Source organism: Grammomys surdaster, unplaced genomic scaffold, assembly GCF_004785775.1.
Source record: "Grammomys surdaster isolate TR1022 unplaced genomic scaffold, NIH_TR_1.0 191, whole genome shotgun sequence".
Lineage (NCBI taxonomy): Eukaryota > Metazoa > Chordata > Mammalia > Rodentia > Muridae > Grammomys > Grammomys surdaster.
Genome location: NW_021604636.1, coordinates 971,608 through 992,554, shown reverse-complemented (window position 1 = coordinate 992,554; position 20,947 = coordinate 971,608). Strand labels below are relative to the sequence as shown.

At 35.0% G+C, this 20,947-nt stretch overlaps 1 protein-coding gene across 2 annotated transcripts in view; it reads right to left on the bottom strand.

Annotated features, from left to right (window-relative positions):
* The window catches only part of Scn7a (sodium voltage-gated channel alpha subunit 7), an 85,756-nt gene that overhangs the window by 51,900 nt on the left and 12,909 nt on the right, over window positions 1-20,947 (bottom strand). For both annotated transcript variants that reach the window (XM_028769237.1, XM_028769238.1), the window contains exons 2-6: window positions 8,132-8,379; window positions 5,326-5,444; window positions 4,995-5,084; window positions 3,143-3,271; window positions 1,455-1,546 (exon numbers count right to left, since the gene is read on the bottom strand). In XM_028769237.1, coding sequence (XP_028625070.1) covers window positions 1,455-1,546; window positions 3,143-3,271; window positions 4,995-5,084; window positions 5,326-5,444; window positions 8,132-8,365 — 664 coding nt within the window. In that variant the 5' untranslated portion in view covers window positions 8,366-8,379. The remainder of the gene's footprint in view (window positions 1-1,454; window positions 1,547-3,142; window positions 3,272-4,994; window positions 5,085-5,325; window positions 5,445-8,131; window positions 8,380-20,947) is intronic.

Here is a 20,947-nt window from a genome sequence, read left to right as displayed (position 1 = left end):
TACTTTATCTGTGAGAACATCTCTGACCTGAACATTTTGGCATGCCTACTTGCTACATACTGAGGACAAAGAAGATTAGTTGAGATCAGGATATGCCTTACTCTATTCCAGATTAGGTAATTTAAAACAGTGGTTTCTCAAGAGGTACCTTAGCCAAGAAAGACTCCATTTCAGAAACAGTTTTGAACTACATTTTGAGGGAGATGATTGAGGTCCCAATAGGACCTGAAAAACAATGCCATCTGCCTGGCACTCACAGAATGAAAGATGGTTGCCCTTTGGATTTACCTGGGTAAACTGAGACTGTAAGTGTACATAAGCATATTAAAATTATTTCAACGTAGCCAGGCCCAAGACTTTACAGAACATATTGTACTAAGGAAAGGGTGTAACTCTATCACCAGAATCCATAAAGTGATAGAAAGTTAGCACTGAAGTGCCATGGATACCTGGTGTTTGGTAAGTATCAACAGACAGAGAACTCCTGATGATCCCTGGTGCTTGAGCTAGGCTGAGTTCTTCCATTACTGATGTAACACAAGCTACTGGCATCTGCCTGCTTCTGTGCTCACCTTCTGGCTCCGAGTCTACAGTTTCCAATATGATTCAGCTTCTGACCTTTTACCTCACAGCTAGACTTAGCTGTATCTACACTCTCTATCCTGACTCTTCCTATGGCCTCAATAGCATCTTCTTCTCTAAATCTGTCTTAGGTTCATTATGCTATCAATAAAGATTCTGCATACATTTTACTCGCCTATTTTTAAAATCTCATGAGCTCTGCTGTATCTTCTTTAATTTTTATTTATTCTGTAAATCACAAAAGAGATTTACATATATTTAATGTATGCTACATGTTGTGTCATATGAGCAATCCAGATTGGAATAAATATACACTCACCCTGGCCAGACTACCAAGGTGGACAGGATTCTTTTGCAAACCACTTGAAATGAAACCTTTCAATTTGTGAATTTATTGTACTTTGCTGAAGTGTGATACTGTGTAAGGTCATAAACTTGTTCATCTGTGTTTCTGACACAGTGTGCTGATAATTATATTAGATTATGTTCAGTCATTTAAATGGTTTTCTTAGTGAAATAAGGGGAGAAGAGGCAAAGGAAGCAAATTAGAATCTGTCTCTGCTTTCCATATGGTTTACTGAATATAAGACCTTTTACTCTTTGTAAGGATAACTGAAATGAAAGCATGACTAATTTTTGTCTATATTTTTGTATCACAAGCCACACCATCTAACAACAGGTAAATGTACTTTTTCTTGACTTTCTTTGTTGACAAATAGATTCAAGGTTTGGATGACTTTTGAATAGCTTGTGAAGTAGAGACATTGTTCAACTTAACATCTTTTCTCTAAGTAATAATAAGACAGTTCAAGTGACTCCATGAATACACAAAAATGCACAATGAAGAAAACAAATCCAACAGCATTTCTTACCATGATTCAAAGGGATAATCTTCAAAATTCTCAAGGTTCTTATAATCTTAAGCATTAGAAAGGAGCTTAGAGGTGAAAACTTTGTGGTAAGCCTGTGGGGGTAAATGAGAGATATTTTGAAATCTGTGAGTCCATGGTCTTTGGAAGCTCCTACAGATTTCTATTTCTGAGGATGTTCCTGGCTCCCATGATTCTACTCTAGAAATAGGTTTATTATTGCTTGACAGACAGATTTGCTCTGGATAAGGTTGTCCTATGTAGTAGTAGTTCACACATTCAAACTTTTGAGTTTATGACACTTTTACTCTGTGCTAAATTCCTGTGAAACAACAAATTGTAATGTGTTCATAAAATGTTATCTTATTACAAAAAATAACAAGGAAATTAAGAAAACCTGCTAGCTGTTTTTTAATTTGTTTATGAATATATTTATGTATATATGAATTTATTTATTTTATATTTTTACAGTCCAGTCATCACTCTTTCCCAGCCTGCCCTCCCACAGTTCTACATTCCATTCCTCCCTCCTTGCCTACAAGAAGATGTCCCCACCCCTACCCCTAGCCCTTGCCAGGCCTCCCCACTCCCAGGGGTCTCAAGTCTCTCAAGGGATATGTGCCTCTTCTCTCATTGTGGCCAGACCAGGCAGTCCTCTGCTGTGTATTATAGGGCTCATCTTAAGTGTTTAATCTCCGTATGCTGAGGAACCTGATGGTGAACAGCAATGAAGACCAAAGTCAGGGCATGTACTGTGACCTTCTCTGTGGCCAGAATGCCAATGTAGAAATAATACCACTGTTTCCCAGCTATATGACAGGACATGTGGTTAATATACTGTGCCATAATTACCTCCCTTGTAGAGTAGACAATATTTCTTTATTCAAAGAAATTTTGTAGGAATTTAATGGAACAATGTATTCAGATGTCATAGATATGTGCATGCACACAATATAGACTAGCTGTCAGTCAGTTTAGGTAAGTGGTAATGGCAGCATAGAGAACTCAAGTAATAATAGTATAGTAATGTCAATAATTATAATGATACTAGTCATTTCATTTTACTCATGCCATATGGTAGATATTGCTACTATTGTTTACAAAAATATTTTAAAGAAAAAGTAGAATCTCTTTTAAAATAATTTTAACAGCTGGGTAGTGGTGGCAAATGTCTTTAATCCCAGCACTTGGGAGGCAGAAGCAGGCAGATTTCTGAGTTCGAGGCTAGCCTGGTCTACAAAGTGAGTTTCAGGACAGCCAGGGCTACACAGAGAAACCCTGTCTCGAAAAAAAAATTTTAACAGACATTTGGCTCTACTGATAATTTCTATATTCACGAAAAAGAATAGAAGCAATGCAAATACTGAAAGGATAAATAAGAATTAGTATTATACATAACACTCCAGAAAAGTCTGTGAGTACTTAAATACACTGGTCTCAAACCATGAACTACATAAAACGCTTAAATACTGAGCCTCAAGTCAGCTAGATACCTCCCCTAAGTCTTAATGTCATCCTGCACTCAGCAGGAAAAATAAAAAACACTTACAATGCATACTACAATTTCACTTTTCTACAAGATAGCCAACCACTCATTGCTTCCATTTATAATGACTACCCAGATACTATTATCTGAAAGATACATGGTAACTGAAATCATTAAAAAGCTTACAACTTGAAATACTACTTACTCATACAAAGTTACACTGAAATCAAGACAGTTCCAAAGATCCCCAAGGAAGGAAAACGACCCTGCCCAGATACCTCTGGCAATGACTTTTACAAGTATTTCAAATGTGTAAATCCCAAGCAAAGTATTCCTGCAGAAAAAAATCACATAAATATTAAATGTTGAAGATAGTATATTGTCAATTCTGAAATGTTATGTCTTTGATAGTCATCAGCTATGGAATATAAGTGATCTGGAAAGTAAAATCTGATATATTTGGTGGGATGGAAACAGTCAATCAGACAATAATCAAATAGGCTGGTAACTTTGAAACTCAGCAAAGAGCTGCTGGAGAGCTTTAGTGAGGCCTTTGTGGTAACAGTGGTTACTGGATTTGATGAACCTACTTCCCAGTAGTTCTAACTCAGAGGGTATATACATTTTTATATTATACAAGTAAATTATATCAACTATACTCAAAATGGGGATTTTATCATAACTAATTTGGTAGTATTTAAACCTCAAAGTAATAAAATATAAGAAAAGATAATCAGACAGAGAGACAGACAGACAGACAGACACGCACACACACACACATACACACACACACACACACACACACACATGTTTTTTTTGATAAGTCAGTATCATAGTTAACTTACAAAACCACTATCTTAAATAGTTTTAAGAACAGTGTTGTAGCTCAAAGTTATTGTCAAGTAGTTTTATTTTCCAACAATTAATCGAACAAACAAATAACAGAACAAAAAACAAAACCAAAAACCAACAACAAAAAACCCTAGCATACTGTTCCATTAGTCTACTAAAAACTAGACTTTTTAGATTCGCATGGACAGTAGAAAGTATAAAACTGACAATATATTAATGGATGGAAATAAATAAATAAATAAATAAATAAATAAATAAAGCTTTGCGTAAGAAAGAAAGAAAACAAGCACGAGATGAACCCCCATGCATGTGAATCTGTGGTATATACATATAGCAAAAGTCCTAAATATTCCAATGAATATAATTAACTGATATAACTATATCTTCAGTCTATATAGCACTGTAGATATTTAAAGTGGTAATATGACGTCATAATTCCAGGATTCAAGAGTCTGCGACAGGGGTCAAAGACAAGTAAGTGATACACAGCTAGAACGCAAATCAAATGAAATAACACTAACAGATTAAGTAAGAAGAATGAAAGGGAAAAACCCACTGAAATTGATGAACACACACACACACGCACACACACACACACACACACATGTTTTATTTTGGAAATTCAGTCATGGTGTTCATATCACTATGTCCCACAAATGTAGCAGTACATACAGGATAGAAATATTATGATGTGGTTTATCTTCATATGTCTATGCATTAGGCACTTGATCCCAAGTGTGGTTAGGCAAAAGTTTATGGCACACTAGAAGTGGAGTCTATTTTAACATCCTTGTGCCACTAGTGCACTTGCCGACCTGTTTCCACGGGAAGGGATGTAAACAGAGGAGTAATAGAAAAGCCAAGGCAGGTTTCATACCATTCAGGGGTTATGGTACCAAGATATGAATGGCTGCTAAAAGGGCCTCTGCTGTTTCCACAGGCCACAGTTTATGTAGGTAAGAGGACCTAATTGTCCCTGAAACCTAACAGCAAAGGTGCCCTGCTCTTCAACCTTCAGAGCTGTGAGTGAAGCAAATCTCTTGCCTTTATGGATTTTTAAAAATTTAAAAATTACAAAAGTTAAATAGTATTGTTTTAATCCATAACATATTTTGTAATTGAATGTAATGCCATAAATATTAAACATGTTAAAACTAAAGTAGAATTATAGACTATATTATATATAACAAAATTAAGTAACTTACTCTATTGTCGATATCCATTCTGGTGGATTACTCAGGCACATCAATATGCTGTCACTGAGGACACTAATTAAAATCAGCAAGCGAAAAAGGGTAAACCATGGTTAAGGGACAATGGCTAAAAAATCATATTAGAAAAAACCTACTTACATAATAGCATTTGGAGATACATGTGACAAGATTCTTTTGTAAATATTAAAAATACACGTCATTCTAATTGAAAAATAAGGACTAACATGTATCAACTATTATTACAATAGGGTTTGAATAACAGAACATCAAGCCTTATTTTTAGCATGCCAAAGGCACAGCCAACCACCCGTAGAAAGGATATGGATGCACCAAAACCTTGATAGCCGCTCTTCTGAGGGAGCTTAAAGGAGACAATGTGCAGAAGATGGAAACCGCATTGAACCTGAAGATGACTCTGTTTCTGTTTAAGACCATAAAAGTCTGCAAGAAACCACAGTAGATACAGTTAACTAAAATGGAGAACCTAAGCAACACATTACCAATGCTCATCAGTTAGATATTCTGTCATATTTTCATTGGCTTTGATATCTAATTGTTATTAAAGCAAAGGGAGTGGTTTTCACTTATATTTAGACTTACCTGAAAGTTCATCACTTATTTATTTATTTATTTATTTATTTATTTATTTATTTATGGCTGGTTGTGTGCTTGATAAAGTCATTATGGTGTGATCACATCTTGAACTAATGTAACAGAAACTCTTCAGACGGTATGTGGACTTGCACTTAAAGGTATCAGGGGGTCTTTATCTCACAACTTAATGAATGTGGAAAATTTAATTTTACATCATAAAAAGAATCAATGAAATATTATTAAAGAAATGGTCAAATGTTCTGAAATCTCACATCAATCATTTATATTATTTATGAGGGAGGGTCTGTAGGGGAGAAAAGAGGATTTTTATGTAATTCTATTTTAAATAAAATATATTAGAAATAAAACAATTAAAAAGGTAAATCCTAATAATTAATGTTTGTAAAAAACCTAGCTTATTTAATATTATTGACATGAACATAGTAGTTTATATAATATAAACACAAGGATTTTGAATATTAAAGCATTAAATCTTGAAAAATATAGTAAAAGGCAGAAATATTCTAAAACAGAAATTGTTCCATATATATGTAGGTAGATGGGCTTATTTATACATATTTACATATGGGATTATATACATTCATATGTGTACATATTTTTAAATTTGTGCATATTCACATTATTATAATGTATATAATATATTATATATGTTCATTGATGTATAGATGTATGTATAGTCACTATATATGTCTCTTCAGAAAAAGTATTAATGTGGAGTGTGCATTAAAATGTACTGTCTGGTAGTGTAACTTGAAGACAGTGTTTGCTCAGCCTTCAGTTAACCCTGGGTTTAATGCAGTTAACACTGAAATAATTTTTATGTGTAGTAAGTAATTACTACATATATACACAGTAAGTAAGTATATTGTTATAAATAAAAAATGTATTAATTATTTCCTCTCTAAGAGGGATCTAGTCAAGGGCGTCATGTGTGCTAGGCAAACTCTCTTCCACTGTTTATCCCAAGGATCTTTAAATTCTTTTTTTTTTCCGTGAAAATGAGTTTCATTAAGTTATAAAGGCTGGCCTTAAACTCACAGCTTAGATCACAGAGGACTTGAATCTTCAATATTTAAATCATTTGAGAATTAAAGGCCTTGCCACCATGCCTGGCTTAAAAGTAATCTTACATAGAATATAGTCTACTTATAGTCTGATAATAATATAGGCACTATGACTTTTACTCTTTATATTGAAAGGGGCATATGGAAAAATGAATTACAAGAATATAAAACTGCCAACACTTTTCCACGCGTGTCAGCTCTAACTGGAATCTTCTCTGGGTCTCAATTCTTAGATAAGTGTAATTCAACAAGTGACAACCATGGGACATTGTTCAACTATTGTACTTATTCTCCCATCTCCACTTAAATAAACCAAATAGAAACAAATAATACACCTAATTGTGTAAATTCTCCTTTCCATGGTAGCTTCCAAAACAATTGCAAACTCCATGGGAAGTTTAACATATGTGTGTGCCATTGTGAAGGGATACATACTTTCAGCTTATCTCCTGATTTTATATGTTTTCTTAATTTTATGATTATTTATCTATATGCTGTGTGGAAGAGAGTGAGCCAAACACAACCCAGATATTTACACAATGTGATATCACTGAGAGCAGCATTGAGTGCATAAAGTCACCCAGCAGGCTTCAGAAATCATGAGGTCACCCTGGCAGACTTCAGAGTTCATGAGGTCCCTGGCAGGCTTCAGAGTTCATGAGGTCACTCTTGCAGGCTGAAGAGTCCATGACATCACCCTTGCAGGCTTCAGAGTGCATAAGGTCACCCTGGCAAGTTTCAACTCAGGGGCCTCATAGCAGCTAGGCTCCTAAAGCACTCAGAATCTTGTTTTATTTTGAGTTTTTAGAATTATTTCGTATTGTATTTAAGTTTTCATATAATAAGTTTTGATAATATTCTTTGCCCTTTCCCAACTCCTCTCAGAGCCTCCTCATCTCTCTCACTATCCACCCAAATTCAGGTTTTTTCACTCTTTCTCAAAAAAATCAAAACAACAACATAATAGCAAATTAAAAGGAAAATGACAAAAAATACAAAGACAACACACACACACACACTAAAAAAATAAAAATAAATAAAATAAAATAAAACAATCAACCAACCAAACCATCAAAAAAGCTTGGTGGCTCACACCTTTAATCCTAGAACTTTTATGACAAAGGCAAGCAGATCTCTGAGTTCGAGGCCAGTCTGGACTACAGAGTAAGTTCTAGGACAGCCAGGGCTACCTAGGGAATCCCTTTCTCCAAACATGCCATCCTGACAAAAGAATCAACTACTGCTGGACATAGGGCCTGTCATAATGTGTTTGTTTTTTGTCTCTTAAGATCTTTGACTTCATCTTCAATAGAAACATTCCCATGCCTAGTATGCCTGCACACAATACTCAGTACTCAGATGGCTGCAACCGTAACAGGCAATTATATTTCAAGTAGCTGACGATAAATGAAGTAACATACAGCTTCAATAATAATGGTTAATACGTACATTTCTCTTAACATAGTAGTACGGATCCACATCTTCCAAGGGCTCTGACACGGTTCCCTGAGGAAGGTTTCCATAGGTAAATGGAAGGTTTTTGCCAGCTTCTAAGTCACGGCTTGGTTTTAAATCTTCTTCTCCGTGCTCTTCATTGCATTTTTTAGCAATGTGATTTTCTATAAGCTCAAGTGACTCTGCTGTAAATGGGACGAGCCCCTTCAGCTCTGGGGAAGTCAACATTTCCAATTTTGTACCTGTAAAAAAGTAAATATATAACATTTGGTCATATGTAAAGTCATTCTTTTAGTAAGTTGTCACATGCTCTTTGAACTCATGAAGAGCTCTGAAATGGGGCTCTCCCCTGCCTTTTCAAACTTAAGAACAATTGTCTTAAAGTGCACTCCAGGGCTCCTTGTCTGGGGATGCGCTGCTCTCTTAACTCCATGACAATGAGGGAAGGGAACAGCAAGATTGCCCAGGAGTGTAAAGGTTTTGTTCTTGACAACAGCTGTAGAATGAACTACTTCCAATAAAGACTACATTTTTTAAAAATTGCATTCTACTAAAATATTGGCAGTGGAGAAGTCTGAAATTCAGCCATCAAAAGACGATCCATGAAGTTATAGTTTAATGAAGCACACCAGCTAGACTGCATCAATCTCCACTGTTGAAGGCCATCTTCCATTGGTCTGGGTAAACTAAGGTGAGGGTGTGGAGTCAACAATTGATCACTCAGAGCAGACTTTTCTCAGTGGAAGTAAAGCTTGATTATCTGGTGCTGACAAAAAATGGGGAGAAGAATCACACACACAGACACACACAGACACACATAGACACATACACAGAAATAGACAAACACACATACACATACATACACACACACACATACACACACACACACACACACACACACACACACAGAGTGGATGGAGCAAAATTCAACCAGCTCCAATATACACATACACACATACATACATACATACATACATACATACATATATTTAAACATGCATACACATTCACACATTGGGTGAATGGAGCAAAGCTACAACCACTTTATATACACATACATGCATTTGTGGATGGATGGAGCAAAGCTCCAATGAGCAAGCTTCAACAACACTATTTTTTTCTCCCACAGCTTACAGAGCACACAAAGATCTTTCAGGAAGTACAAAAATTACAATATGATTATATTTTATATTGATTTTAGTAAATTATCATGAAAAAATCAGTATGTTCTCCAATATCTTTACATGAAAATCTTTTTACTATTGCAATTGAAGAAAAAAAGTATTCCCAAGAATGTACATACATCTGTAACTAAGCAATTATTTAGTATTCCAAAGGACATAGATAGCATGTACTCACTGATAAGTGAATATTAGCCAAAATGTTCAGAATGTCCATGATACAACTCATATGAAGCATAAGAAGGAGAAAAGCCCTAGTGTGGATGCTTCAGTCCCACTTAGAAGGGGAAACAGAATAATAACAGAAGGCAAGATTAAGTTTGGGGAGGGGATACAGGATAGAAGCCCAGAGGGCTAGGAGAATGAGTAGAAATATGTAGCAGTGTGGGGTGGAGAATGGGGAATCACTAAAAAGTCCTAGACACCAGGGGTGTGGGTATGGGAGTCTCCCAGGCCCCAATGGGGATTAGCTGAAATGCCCAACAGTAAGGAGATGAAACCAGAAAAGGCCACCTTCAGTAGACAGACATGGCCCCTATCTCAAACTTTTGACCCAGAATTGTTTCTGTCTAAAGGAAACGCAGGGACAAAAACAAAATGGCCAGACACCAATTCAGAGGTCACTCCAACTTGGGATCCATCCCATGAGCAGGCACCAAATACCAACAGAATTGCTGATGCCAATATGTGCTTGCAGACAGGAGCCTGGCACAGTTGTCCTCTAAGAGGCTCTACCAGCAGCTGACTGAAACAGATGTAGATACAGTCAACCATTGGACTGAGCCTGGGGACCCCTACGGAAGAGTTAGGAGAAGCACTGAAGGAGCTGTAGGAGACTGCAACCCCACAGGAGAAAAACAGTTAACTAATCGGACTCCTCAGAGCTCCCAGGGACTAAGCCACCAACCAAAGCACATACATGGGTTGGTCGGTGGCCCTACTACATCTGTGTCAGAAGACTACCTTGTCTGACTTCAGAGGGAGGGGATGTTCTTGGTCCTGTGGAGGCTTGATGCCCCAGAGAAGGGGGATGGTAGAAGGGTGAGGTGGGAGAGGATGGGTGGGAGTAAACACACTTTTAGAGGTGATGGGAAGGGGTTTCAGAAAGAGGGACAACATTTGAAATGTAAATAAAATAATTAATAAAAACAACAGAATCGATTATCTTAATATTTATCATAAAACATAATTTTATAAGAACTTTAGTAGAATCACAAATCTAAACTTTTATGTAAACAACAATTAATAACTTCTACTTAAATCTTCAGGGTGCACATCTACTCATTGTCATTTTTTAACAAAGTCGTATTAGGAAACCGAGGGCAAAAATGAGCAGAAAAATTAATTATCACTTTGATCACCAGCCCATCTTCAGTAATATGGTCACATCAGTCAGTGCTAATCAGGCTGCCATTGTTATTGTTCCTTGACCTTAAAATTTCTCTTGCTCGACTATTAAAAGTGTGCTTTTCTGAGCTGCAAATTGTTTTCTAATATTTATACATCACAGCCTTTAGCAAAATATCTTAACCTAACTTCACTAACAATCTACATCTCCACATTTTTTCTAAGGGCGGTTGTCATTGCTAACAATCGACAAGTTCTTTCTGAGGATGATGGATGAATCATTAATCTGCCCTAGTAGCAATGCTTGAAAAAGCTCAATTATTAATATTGTAAGTGCCAATGAAACTGCCCTATGAGGGGCTGGAAGCCCTCTTAAAGTTTTCACAGAACTCATAGATTATGAGGGATGTGATGTGAGGGCAGCAAACAGAACAAAATTCTACAACAGCATGAAGTCCTCAGGACACAGAATCCTCAGAGCTCTGCTTCTCTGAGGCATACCCATCATGGCTGTGTAGCTGATGGGATACATTCCATGAATTCTAGTTATTTTGGTGTTCCACCTAACTCTCAACAGTCCACAGCAAGTTTCTGCAAGATGCTGTAAGCTCTTTTTGTAATGTGATTTTTCCTTTTACTTGAAAGTTTAACATGAGACACAACTCTATTTGGAAATATCAGTCTGGTACTCCAGCTGGCAACCTAAATAGGTCTTCTCCAATTGATTTCTGCTTCCTGTTTTTGTATTTGATTTCATTTAATGATGTTCTCTCTCTCACACACACACATCTATCATCTAACTATCTAGCCACTCATTCATTCCTTGCTTATACTTACTCTCTAACTTTGTCTTCTTATATACCTACTAAACTTAAATCATTCAAAATTTTAAAAAAAGTAGGAATATTATGGATGATTCCCTGGGCCATACATAACACTATGGTCTCTAAATTCAAATTTAGACATCAAGATATGAAAATTTTAGAGACTACCCCAAACTAAATAGGTACATTTAGGGAGATCATTTCTTAATTTTATAGAGCTATGAGCCATACAGAATTTTATTATACTTAATATTATATACTCATTTGGAATTTCATTTAGTCCTTAATAGAATTTTTTAATTGTATTGGTATTTCTACTTCTCTATTATAATAGATAATTTTAATGGTGTTTGAGATCTTTTAATGTTCAAATCTAATTGTTTCCTATGTCCTGCATATAGCCATCAACTGGTCTTTTCTTTTACAAATGCTTTCCAATCAATCTGGATTCCATTCTTCTTGTGTTTAGATTTGGATTATTTACTTTACCTAAATCCCTGCATGACTTGTTTTCATTCTTACCTTTTAGTGGTACAGGGATAAAACCAGAGCCATGCTCATACTTGGAAAATGCTCTTCCACAGAGATATGTTTCCAGGAATATAGGTCAAATTTTATTTGATTTTTAACTTCTACACCCTTAAAACTGTGCCTTTCTTCTATGTTATACAAATGTTTTGATGAATGCACGAGAGTTGTGTTACTCTCTGTACACCAGTATCTACCAACTACAGTTCTTCTCTTGGATGTTTGTGTGGAGAGTTCACCAATAAAAGCAACAAAGTATTTTTTCTTTTACAATTATGACAAATACACATTAATAATATAGCCGATTTTTTTGGTTTTTTAAAAAGTAAAAGAAAGCATACAGAGTTGGGGATATGGGGAAATGGAGAGGATCTGGGCAGAGTTGGAAATGAAGAAGATAATGTATTGAATGAAAGAAACGTAATTAAAAATTCAATAAAGATCTGGAAGCGTGGTTTAGTAGTTAAGAGCAGAGGATTCTCTTCCAGAGGATTCAGGCTCAATTCCCAGAATCCACATTGCAGTTCACAATTGTCTGTGACTCCAGCTCCAGGGGACCCAACACCTTATACTGACATATGAGCCAACGAAACACCCATTCACATAAAACAAAAATAAAATAATAATTTTTAAAATGCAGACAAAAGGAAATGGAAAATAAATACAAGAAAATTAAAAAAGAAAACCACAAATTTACAACTAGAAAATTATTCATGACATTTTTCTCTGTGTCATGAACTTCTCTTTGCATGACACAGTTTTGTGATACTTATTCATGATGATCTTGAATACTGTCCATTTCCACAATTGCCTGAGATTATCTATATTTGCAGTCCTCTCTTTGGTCTACTTTGGTAACTGTTAGGTATCAGTTCTGCTGTTTACTGATGCTAACTCACTCTGTTAGACATGGGAAGATGTGTCTTTCCATCAATTTACTGTAGCATCAGTGTTCACTCAGATAACCTTTTCTTGATACATACAAATGTGTTATTTTATAGAAAACATACTTAGTTTTATTTTATGTGTATTAGTGTTTGACCTTCAAGTATGTATGTGCTATGTAATTTCTGAGATTGTCAGAAGAGAAACATGGATCCTTAAAACTAGAGTTATTGATGACTGTGAGCCTTCACATGGGTGATAACAACCAAATCTGGTATCTTCTGTATTGTCCTTTCCATCTGCAATTAAAGCCACCCTTCCTTTTCCTTTCAGTTTTTCTCATTCACCTTCCATATCTCCTGTACTTTGCTATTTACCTCCCCATATTGCTAATACCTCCCCATAATGTCCCCATCATGGATCTTTATTTGCTTTCCTGTTTGCTGTTGTTATTTTAGGTTAAATACTTATTTTTGAGGGTTTGGAGCTAGAAACCTGCCAAGAAGTGAAAGATTAGGTGGCAGGGTTTTTTTTTTTTTTTTTTCATGCCTGGGTGATATCACTCAATGTATTTTTTAGCTCCAGGCATTTATCAGAAGGTTTTCTTTTCCTTACAACCAAATAGTATTCCATTGTATTTGTAACACATTCTCATTACCCATCCATCGCCTCATGGGTATTTAGGTATCTTTTCAAGATATTGTGCACATAACTTTTGAATATATGTTTATGATCTATATTTTTTAAATCTATAAATGAGAAGGTGCTCTATTTCCTGTTCTAGCCATGGATTCTTTTTCTCATGAAGTATCTCCTTGTGGTCACAGAGAGATATAATTATATTAGTTATTACCAATGCCTGAGTCCTTAAAAATGCTCTGGGCCTATGTGCAGAGCAACTCCAAAGAGAGAACCCTGGATAGAAGTTGAGCATTTGGCTATAAAGAGCTCTCACCTTATATGAATGCTATAAAATTAAAAAGTGTTCACCATAACAGCAAGTATTTTCCAAAAATGTGGTTCAATATATACTTAAAATGGACCAATATTCATTAAAAGATTGCTAAGATTTTCCATGTGTACAACATGTGCAGTCATAGATTCATGCTATACAAATAGTAACACTTCACATTAAACTTTACCTTGGAATGTTACAGTGCTTTGAGTATGTGTGATTTATGTTACAGGAAATAGTTTTCTCTTGATAAATTTTATTATGCAATATTTGACGAGTTTTATAAAATTAAATTTCATTCAAGCATCTCTGTACTAACTGGTTTATTGATTACTAATGCTTATAAATCTAACATTCGTTACTGTATCACAATGTAATACAGTGTGACTCCCCAGATGAATCACTGAGCTGTCTTCTTGTGCTTTCATTTTCTATTTATTTCCTTCCATGGTCAAATATTATCTGATGCCATCCTGATGTTTCCTAATCATCCCTTTTATTTGTAAAGCGAAAGAATGAAATTTGAAGGGCGAATGTCTATAGATAGTTAAATTCTTCACACTAAATGAATCAATAAATAAGAAACACATGAAAGACTTTTTCATATTCACACTCACTGGTAATATTTCAGTTTTTACCACAAACCTTGGTTAATTAACAGGGATATAAAATATAAAATAAAATAAAATTATAACACAGCTCAACATAAAACATATACATGCTAGAAAAATACCTTAATATGGTATGTTTGTAAGTTTTTCCAAAGGCCACATTCACCAATGATTATAACCCACTCAACCCCTAACTATCCTTTGTGAATTTTAAACTGAAAACCAGTATAGGTTGTGGTGGAAAATGGCCTAGAGACAATAAATAAAAAAATAAAATCACAAAGCTTAAAATTTGGTATATCTACATTCAAGCTTGAAATTGTTCCTATTGTTTACAGAGATCTCAGTCAAGTTAATTACTTATTTGAACTTGATCTTTCAGTAACACAACTAAGATTCCGCCTTCAACTAGAGATACAACTACAAGCATTGGGCAAATATCCAATACAGTAATAGACACATAATAGATAAGAAATTAATTGTAACTTTTGAGATTTAAATATAATTTTTATTTTATGTATATGAGTATTTTTTTCTGCATTTATGTCCATGCACCAGGTACATGCAGTGCCTGTGGAGTGCAGAAGAGGGCACTGGATCCACTCAGAACTGGAATTCTAGATGGTTGTTAGCCACCATGTGGGTTCTGGGAATTAAATATGGGTCCTCTGGAAGAGCAGTTGGTAAGATTAACAACTGAGGCGTCTCACCAGCCCCTTACAGCAAATTTTATTTGTGATAAATTTGGGACCTTTGATCCATCAAAGGTAATAGAATTATATACTATGATAGTCCATATAGAACTCAGATACCTCTACTAGATATACCCATCTATGCAAGTATAACACGAGATGTGCTTTGTAACACAGGAATGTGCCAAAATGTTTTATTTAATAAACAAATTCCATATAAGTCAGTACTAGTTTCTTCTGCAAAGAAAAGAATATAAAGTTAGCCTGTGTTGACAGAAGACTGAGAAATAATCTGCCTCTATTTGAAGTGCATAGAATGGACAAAACCTAATGAATCTTTCTAAATTAAAATAAAATGAAACTCTAGAGGGTCTGGCTAAAAGAATGGAGGTGTGACATAGTGACCCAGAAAAGGCACAGAGTAAAAACTGTTGCTTCCAAGTATCTGGAAATTTTTATGTGGAAACTAGATACCTGTTTTATCAAACAGGAAGAAATAGAATCAATGAGCCAACTGCAGAACAGACTTGCTTTTAGGATAAAGTGTTTTCTAATATTGAATGTATTGATATGGGCACCAAGCCTTACCTTAAGTAGCTATAGGAAGCATAAAATTACTGGTTGTTGGGTGAGACATTTTCAGTGTATACAAATATTGATTGGTAATGTCAGTATCATGTAATTTTAGAACAGTCAAATGTTAAGATACTTTTATTGTAGTTTTGTACAGCAACATAAGATGCAAAGGTTGACTGAAACTGAATAAAGAATACTTGGACTTACAGCATCATCACACCCAGCCTAAAATAATTCTTATAATGCCATTAGAGTCACTGAGATGGTTAGCCAACAATTTCAAACTCATGCATATTAAAATTATATTTATTAGCACTAGATGTTTTAGTGGAGGAGGAGATGTTTCAAGCTCATTGTAAGAATGAGCTTAGTGGAAACAGTCTACATATACTTCATTGAAACCTCAAGATTCAATTTGTCAGTCTTGTTGTGTTTTGTTTGTTTGCTTTTATTGTACAGTCCCAATATAGCTTCCTTTTTCTGGACTACTCAGAAAATAATCCAGTGATTCCTTCTTTGATTAGCTAATATATATGAAATTTCAGTAAAGTTCTCAGTGTCTTTCCATATGTGTCAAATTACAAATACTTCATATATATGCAATGTAAAATGCTCTAAGATTAAATCAGATAATGCAAAAACCCTGAGTGCCACTACAGTCTTTATGAGGACTCACTCTTTCTCTCATGCAGCAACTTGTTTCAGATGACTCTATCAGTAATCACTCTGACACTGAAAGAAACTTTACCTAGTTGTGGACTCGAAGAATGAATGGACAACAGGCATTTGTCGTTTATGCACTGAGTAGCAAAGCAAACATTTATCAAGTGAATCTGCAAGCCTCTGACTTTTAGATGGTAAAGTGCAGACTGAATTATTAATCATTAAAACATAATTCAGTAAAAGCATGCCTGTGGAGACTTTATATAACATGATCCAGGCACTATGCTTTCTTTTGAGCCATCTTAATACAGCATCAATACCTATGAAAATAAAGATTTATAGTTAATCTGCCCATTAGATGGCCTTTCTAAATTGAATAGCTAGAGTAAGGTTTTGGCAATAATTATATTACAATTGCACTCTTGACAAGTTGTTCAGTAAAATGGAATCCATTTCTCTTGAATAATCAGCAAAGCTATAGAGTATTATCTTACAGAAATAGTTATTGGGACAGGGGGCGGGGAGGAGGTACAGGAATGTGGAACAGTCAGAGAGTCGACCAGGAGGGCAATAAAATCTGGAGTGTAAATAAATAAATAAATAAAGAAAGAAAGAAAGAAAGAAAGAAAGAAATTGAATAATAAATTAATATGAATAAATTTATCAAAAACAATGTGGTGATTCTAATTATGAACCGTCTTACTGAATGACTGCCATTCCTGAGATAAATTTGTCAAGTTCTCTTATTTTCTTTTGTATTGTCCCTGTGATTATCATTTTACAAAAGAAAAGGTGTTTCTTGGTCTTTGGCATGACTGCTCTATCATGGTACAGCTGGGTCATTGGTGGAGACTAAGGCTAACACAATTTTGGTTAGATCTCAGTTTGGAGGTGCTTAAAGTAAAACTTCCAAATAAGCTAGGCAAATGTAAACTACTGATATACCAGTGTGGCTGCTTTAGAAATGTCCAAAACAGAGATAACATTGAATCACTTTACAGTTGACAGCCTAATGACAAATGGGCACACCTAGAGAAAGATAAACAAGAAAAATAGACATTAGTTTGGAGAGGACAAGAGATTGCTATCATGCAATCCACTCTCTGGATTCTACTCTCTGGATTTAGGGAATTTGTAGTTCTATAAATCATGTTAGGAGATGTCCCAAACAACAGCTGAAAAGAAAGAGCTGGATAATTAGGAGAATGACTTACCTAGTTTCTGCTAGATCTAAATAACTCTATGCTTTGGGAAGTCAAGAAAGTGTACCTGTTCAAGAGTTTAAACTTGGATGCAAAAACAACAAGCAGGAGGGATCATGGGTAATCCATTTTTGAAGGTGGCAGAGATTTTTGTGGCAACATCTAGCAATTTAAGAGGTAGTCACAGCAACAGAGCCTGGTACTCTCCAGCACTGTGTTTAACCTCTTGAGGTTGTAGTATTATGACTGTTCACTAGAATGCTTTTTTCCCCAATTGATAATGAATGTGGACTTAGCTGGGATTTATTCTCCTTACTGATGTAAATAAGAATATTTAAAGGTTATTTTTAATCTATCATGTAATTTTCTATTTCCCAGTCCTGCCCTTATTATGATCATTAAGCATAATTTGAACCTTTGTGTCAGGTTGTAGATATATAGATATTAAGGAATGCCTTTCGAACTTGAGTAGGAAATTAAATTTAATCAAAGAATGGTTTTGGAAAATGATTTTTTTCCTTCAGTGTTCTTGCATAAGGGGCCATCTTCCCTGTCAGTCATCTTACATCACTTTTACCCCCCCTCTACCAGCCACGTTTTCGGTTTGCTTGTCATTCACAATTTTAATTAAGATTTAGGTCTGTGAGATACAGTGCATGTGGCCCCAGCTTTGCTGTTTTTGTACAACACTGTGAAGTTTGCTATCTTTTCATTATGCCTACAGGGGCTTTCGGTGTAGTTTCAAGGCTTCCTCTTTTTGTCCTTTGCATGTTTGGAGGAGCACTTATAACAAGATGTGGAACCGAGAAGTTCCCATTAACCAGCTTCATGCACTTTTCTAACCAATTCATTTCTAGATGGCTTAGTTATTCAAACGCAAAAATATGGTGTAAATTCAAAAACTGAAAAAAAGTTCCCAATGCAAGCGTGCATTCATTTATTTATAACAATTTAAAATAGAGAGGCTAGAAAAATATCTCAGTGTAAAAAGTGCTTGCCAATCAAATGTGAAGACAAAAGTTCAGATTGCCATAGGAATGATGGTTCCTTTAAAACTTCAGTGCTGGAACAGAGACAGGGTATTTCATGCACAAACTGGCTAACTGAACTAGCTAAATAAGTAAACTCTAGATTCAGTGAGAGTCCCACCTTTTTAAATACAGTAGTGAGCAGTCTAGAAAGACACCAATGTCAATTTTGGCACACACACATACAGATGACACATACACATGTGCATTCATACACAAGCAAATACCCACCTTGCACGTGTATATTCCATGTGATAAGTAAATAAATATAATAGAAGCTGTAGTTTAGTGAACTGTGGACTAATATGTAGGGAAGCATACCAGGAAACTCTTGGTAGCATAAGCCATTACAACATTTCTAAGTAGCATTCTGGGTTGAGGTCTCTCAGATGCATCCTCCAAAACCATACAGATAGGTTTTAAATAGAATTCCTATACAATATTAATGATTTCCAAGACACAGTAGTATTTTTAGACTCTTTAAGAATAGAGATAGGTAGTAGCTAGATGATAATATTCTCTCTAATATCCTATAAGGTGTTAAATGCTAATAGTTGACTTCTAGGTCCATGTAGAGGCAATGACAAAACTTTATAAGATATATAAGATTTGGAAAGTGATTATTAGCTACTTATAAAGGTATTGTAGAAGATGAGAACTGCTACTTCAAATATTAGGAAAGAGATGATATTTTGAATTTGAGATACACCTAAAAATTGGAAATTCAGTGAGAAATTATAAATGTAAACCTGAAGGTGGATAAAGATAAACAGATTCTATTGGGTGCATGTGTTGTATAAACAAATCTGCATATATTTGCATTAAGATGCATATGCATATATAGTACATGATGATACAAATCACTGAAACCAAGTTCAAATATAGGCTCATACATATTGGCAAAACAGCTGAATCTCTTTTTCTTATTTTTTAAAAATGGATGCTCATATGTACGTGTGTGTTCTATGTCTGAATATTATGTTTGTGCATTTTATGTGTGTGGCATATTAATGAGTGTTCACGTGTGTGGATGGGTACTCACACTTGTGTGGATATATAGGAAGGTAATATTAGGTTGTCTTTCCTCAATAGCTTTTTTACTTTCATTTTTAAAGTCAAGAAAGTCCTTATTTCAGCTACACTGAGTGGCCAGGGATCCCCAAATCTCCATGTAGCCCACTCTTATATTCTGGGATCATTAGTGTGCACAAAACTTGGCTTGTGCATAGATCCTTGTCCTTGTGCTTGGTTAGCAAACATAATACCTTACAAGCCATCTTCCAATTCCCTGAAGTTTGTTATAAAATGATTTTAAATACAATCCATAGAACAATATCTTTAGAAAACAACTCTAATTTAAAAAATGGATAGAGAAGTAAAAAAATAGTCTTAATGTTTAAGTCATATAAATTAACTATTAACAAGGTATATAAAAGACAAATCTTGAAAACAGTTAAGGAAGGATAACATGCTTGTTAGAAGATAATAGCAAGAGTAATTACTGAATTCTTCTTAGAGAAGTAGAAGCCAAAACAAAGGATAACAATGTTATTAATGTATACAAGGAAAAGCAATTGTAAATCTCCAATTCTGTATTCAGCAAGGATCTTCCTGAACAAAGAATATAGAACAAAGACAATTTTATATCTTCAGGTAAATATTTAGACATTTAAGATGAATAAATGAGGTAAAAAGTGATATGGCACATGAATATAAAAATGAAAAAACTGGCTTAATTATCAAAACCTGGAAACAGCCTATCAAAACACATTAAGAAAAAAATACTTGTGGTATTTTTATAGAACAGAATTTATATAATAGAATGCATTGTAGAAATGCAGATGATGAAGTACCAATACTGAGCCAAAAACTCACCCTGATCAACAGACACATCAAGGACTATACACTGCATAACTCAACTTCTAAGAAAAGGTTAGACATGTCCCACTGTCGCAGTGTTCATCAAGGAGAGCCAGTACTGGTGAAAATTTACAAAATCTCTTAGGAATTTTGAACACACAAGGAAATATACCATCAAAATGAAACTTAGAATCTTAGGATTTGTGAATATTACCTTTGGGAAGTCGTAAATAACTGTGATTCCCATTTAATTACTATGCCAATAAAGAATTCTTAGGAGTCAGATGCAAGATCATTTGGTGATTGTTTTGAAAGAAATGCAGTAAGAATTGAAACCTGGTTTTAAAAATGTGCAGATGGATAAACACATGATGAAATGGCATTATATGCACAGCTACTCATAATGCATTGCTCACAGACCCTTGATAAGTTTAAATAGCTTTTGTCATGTGCAGAAG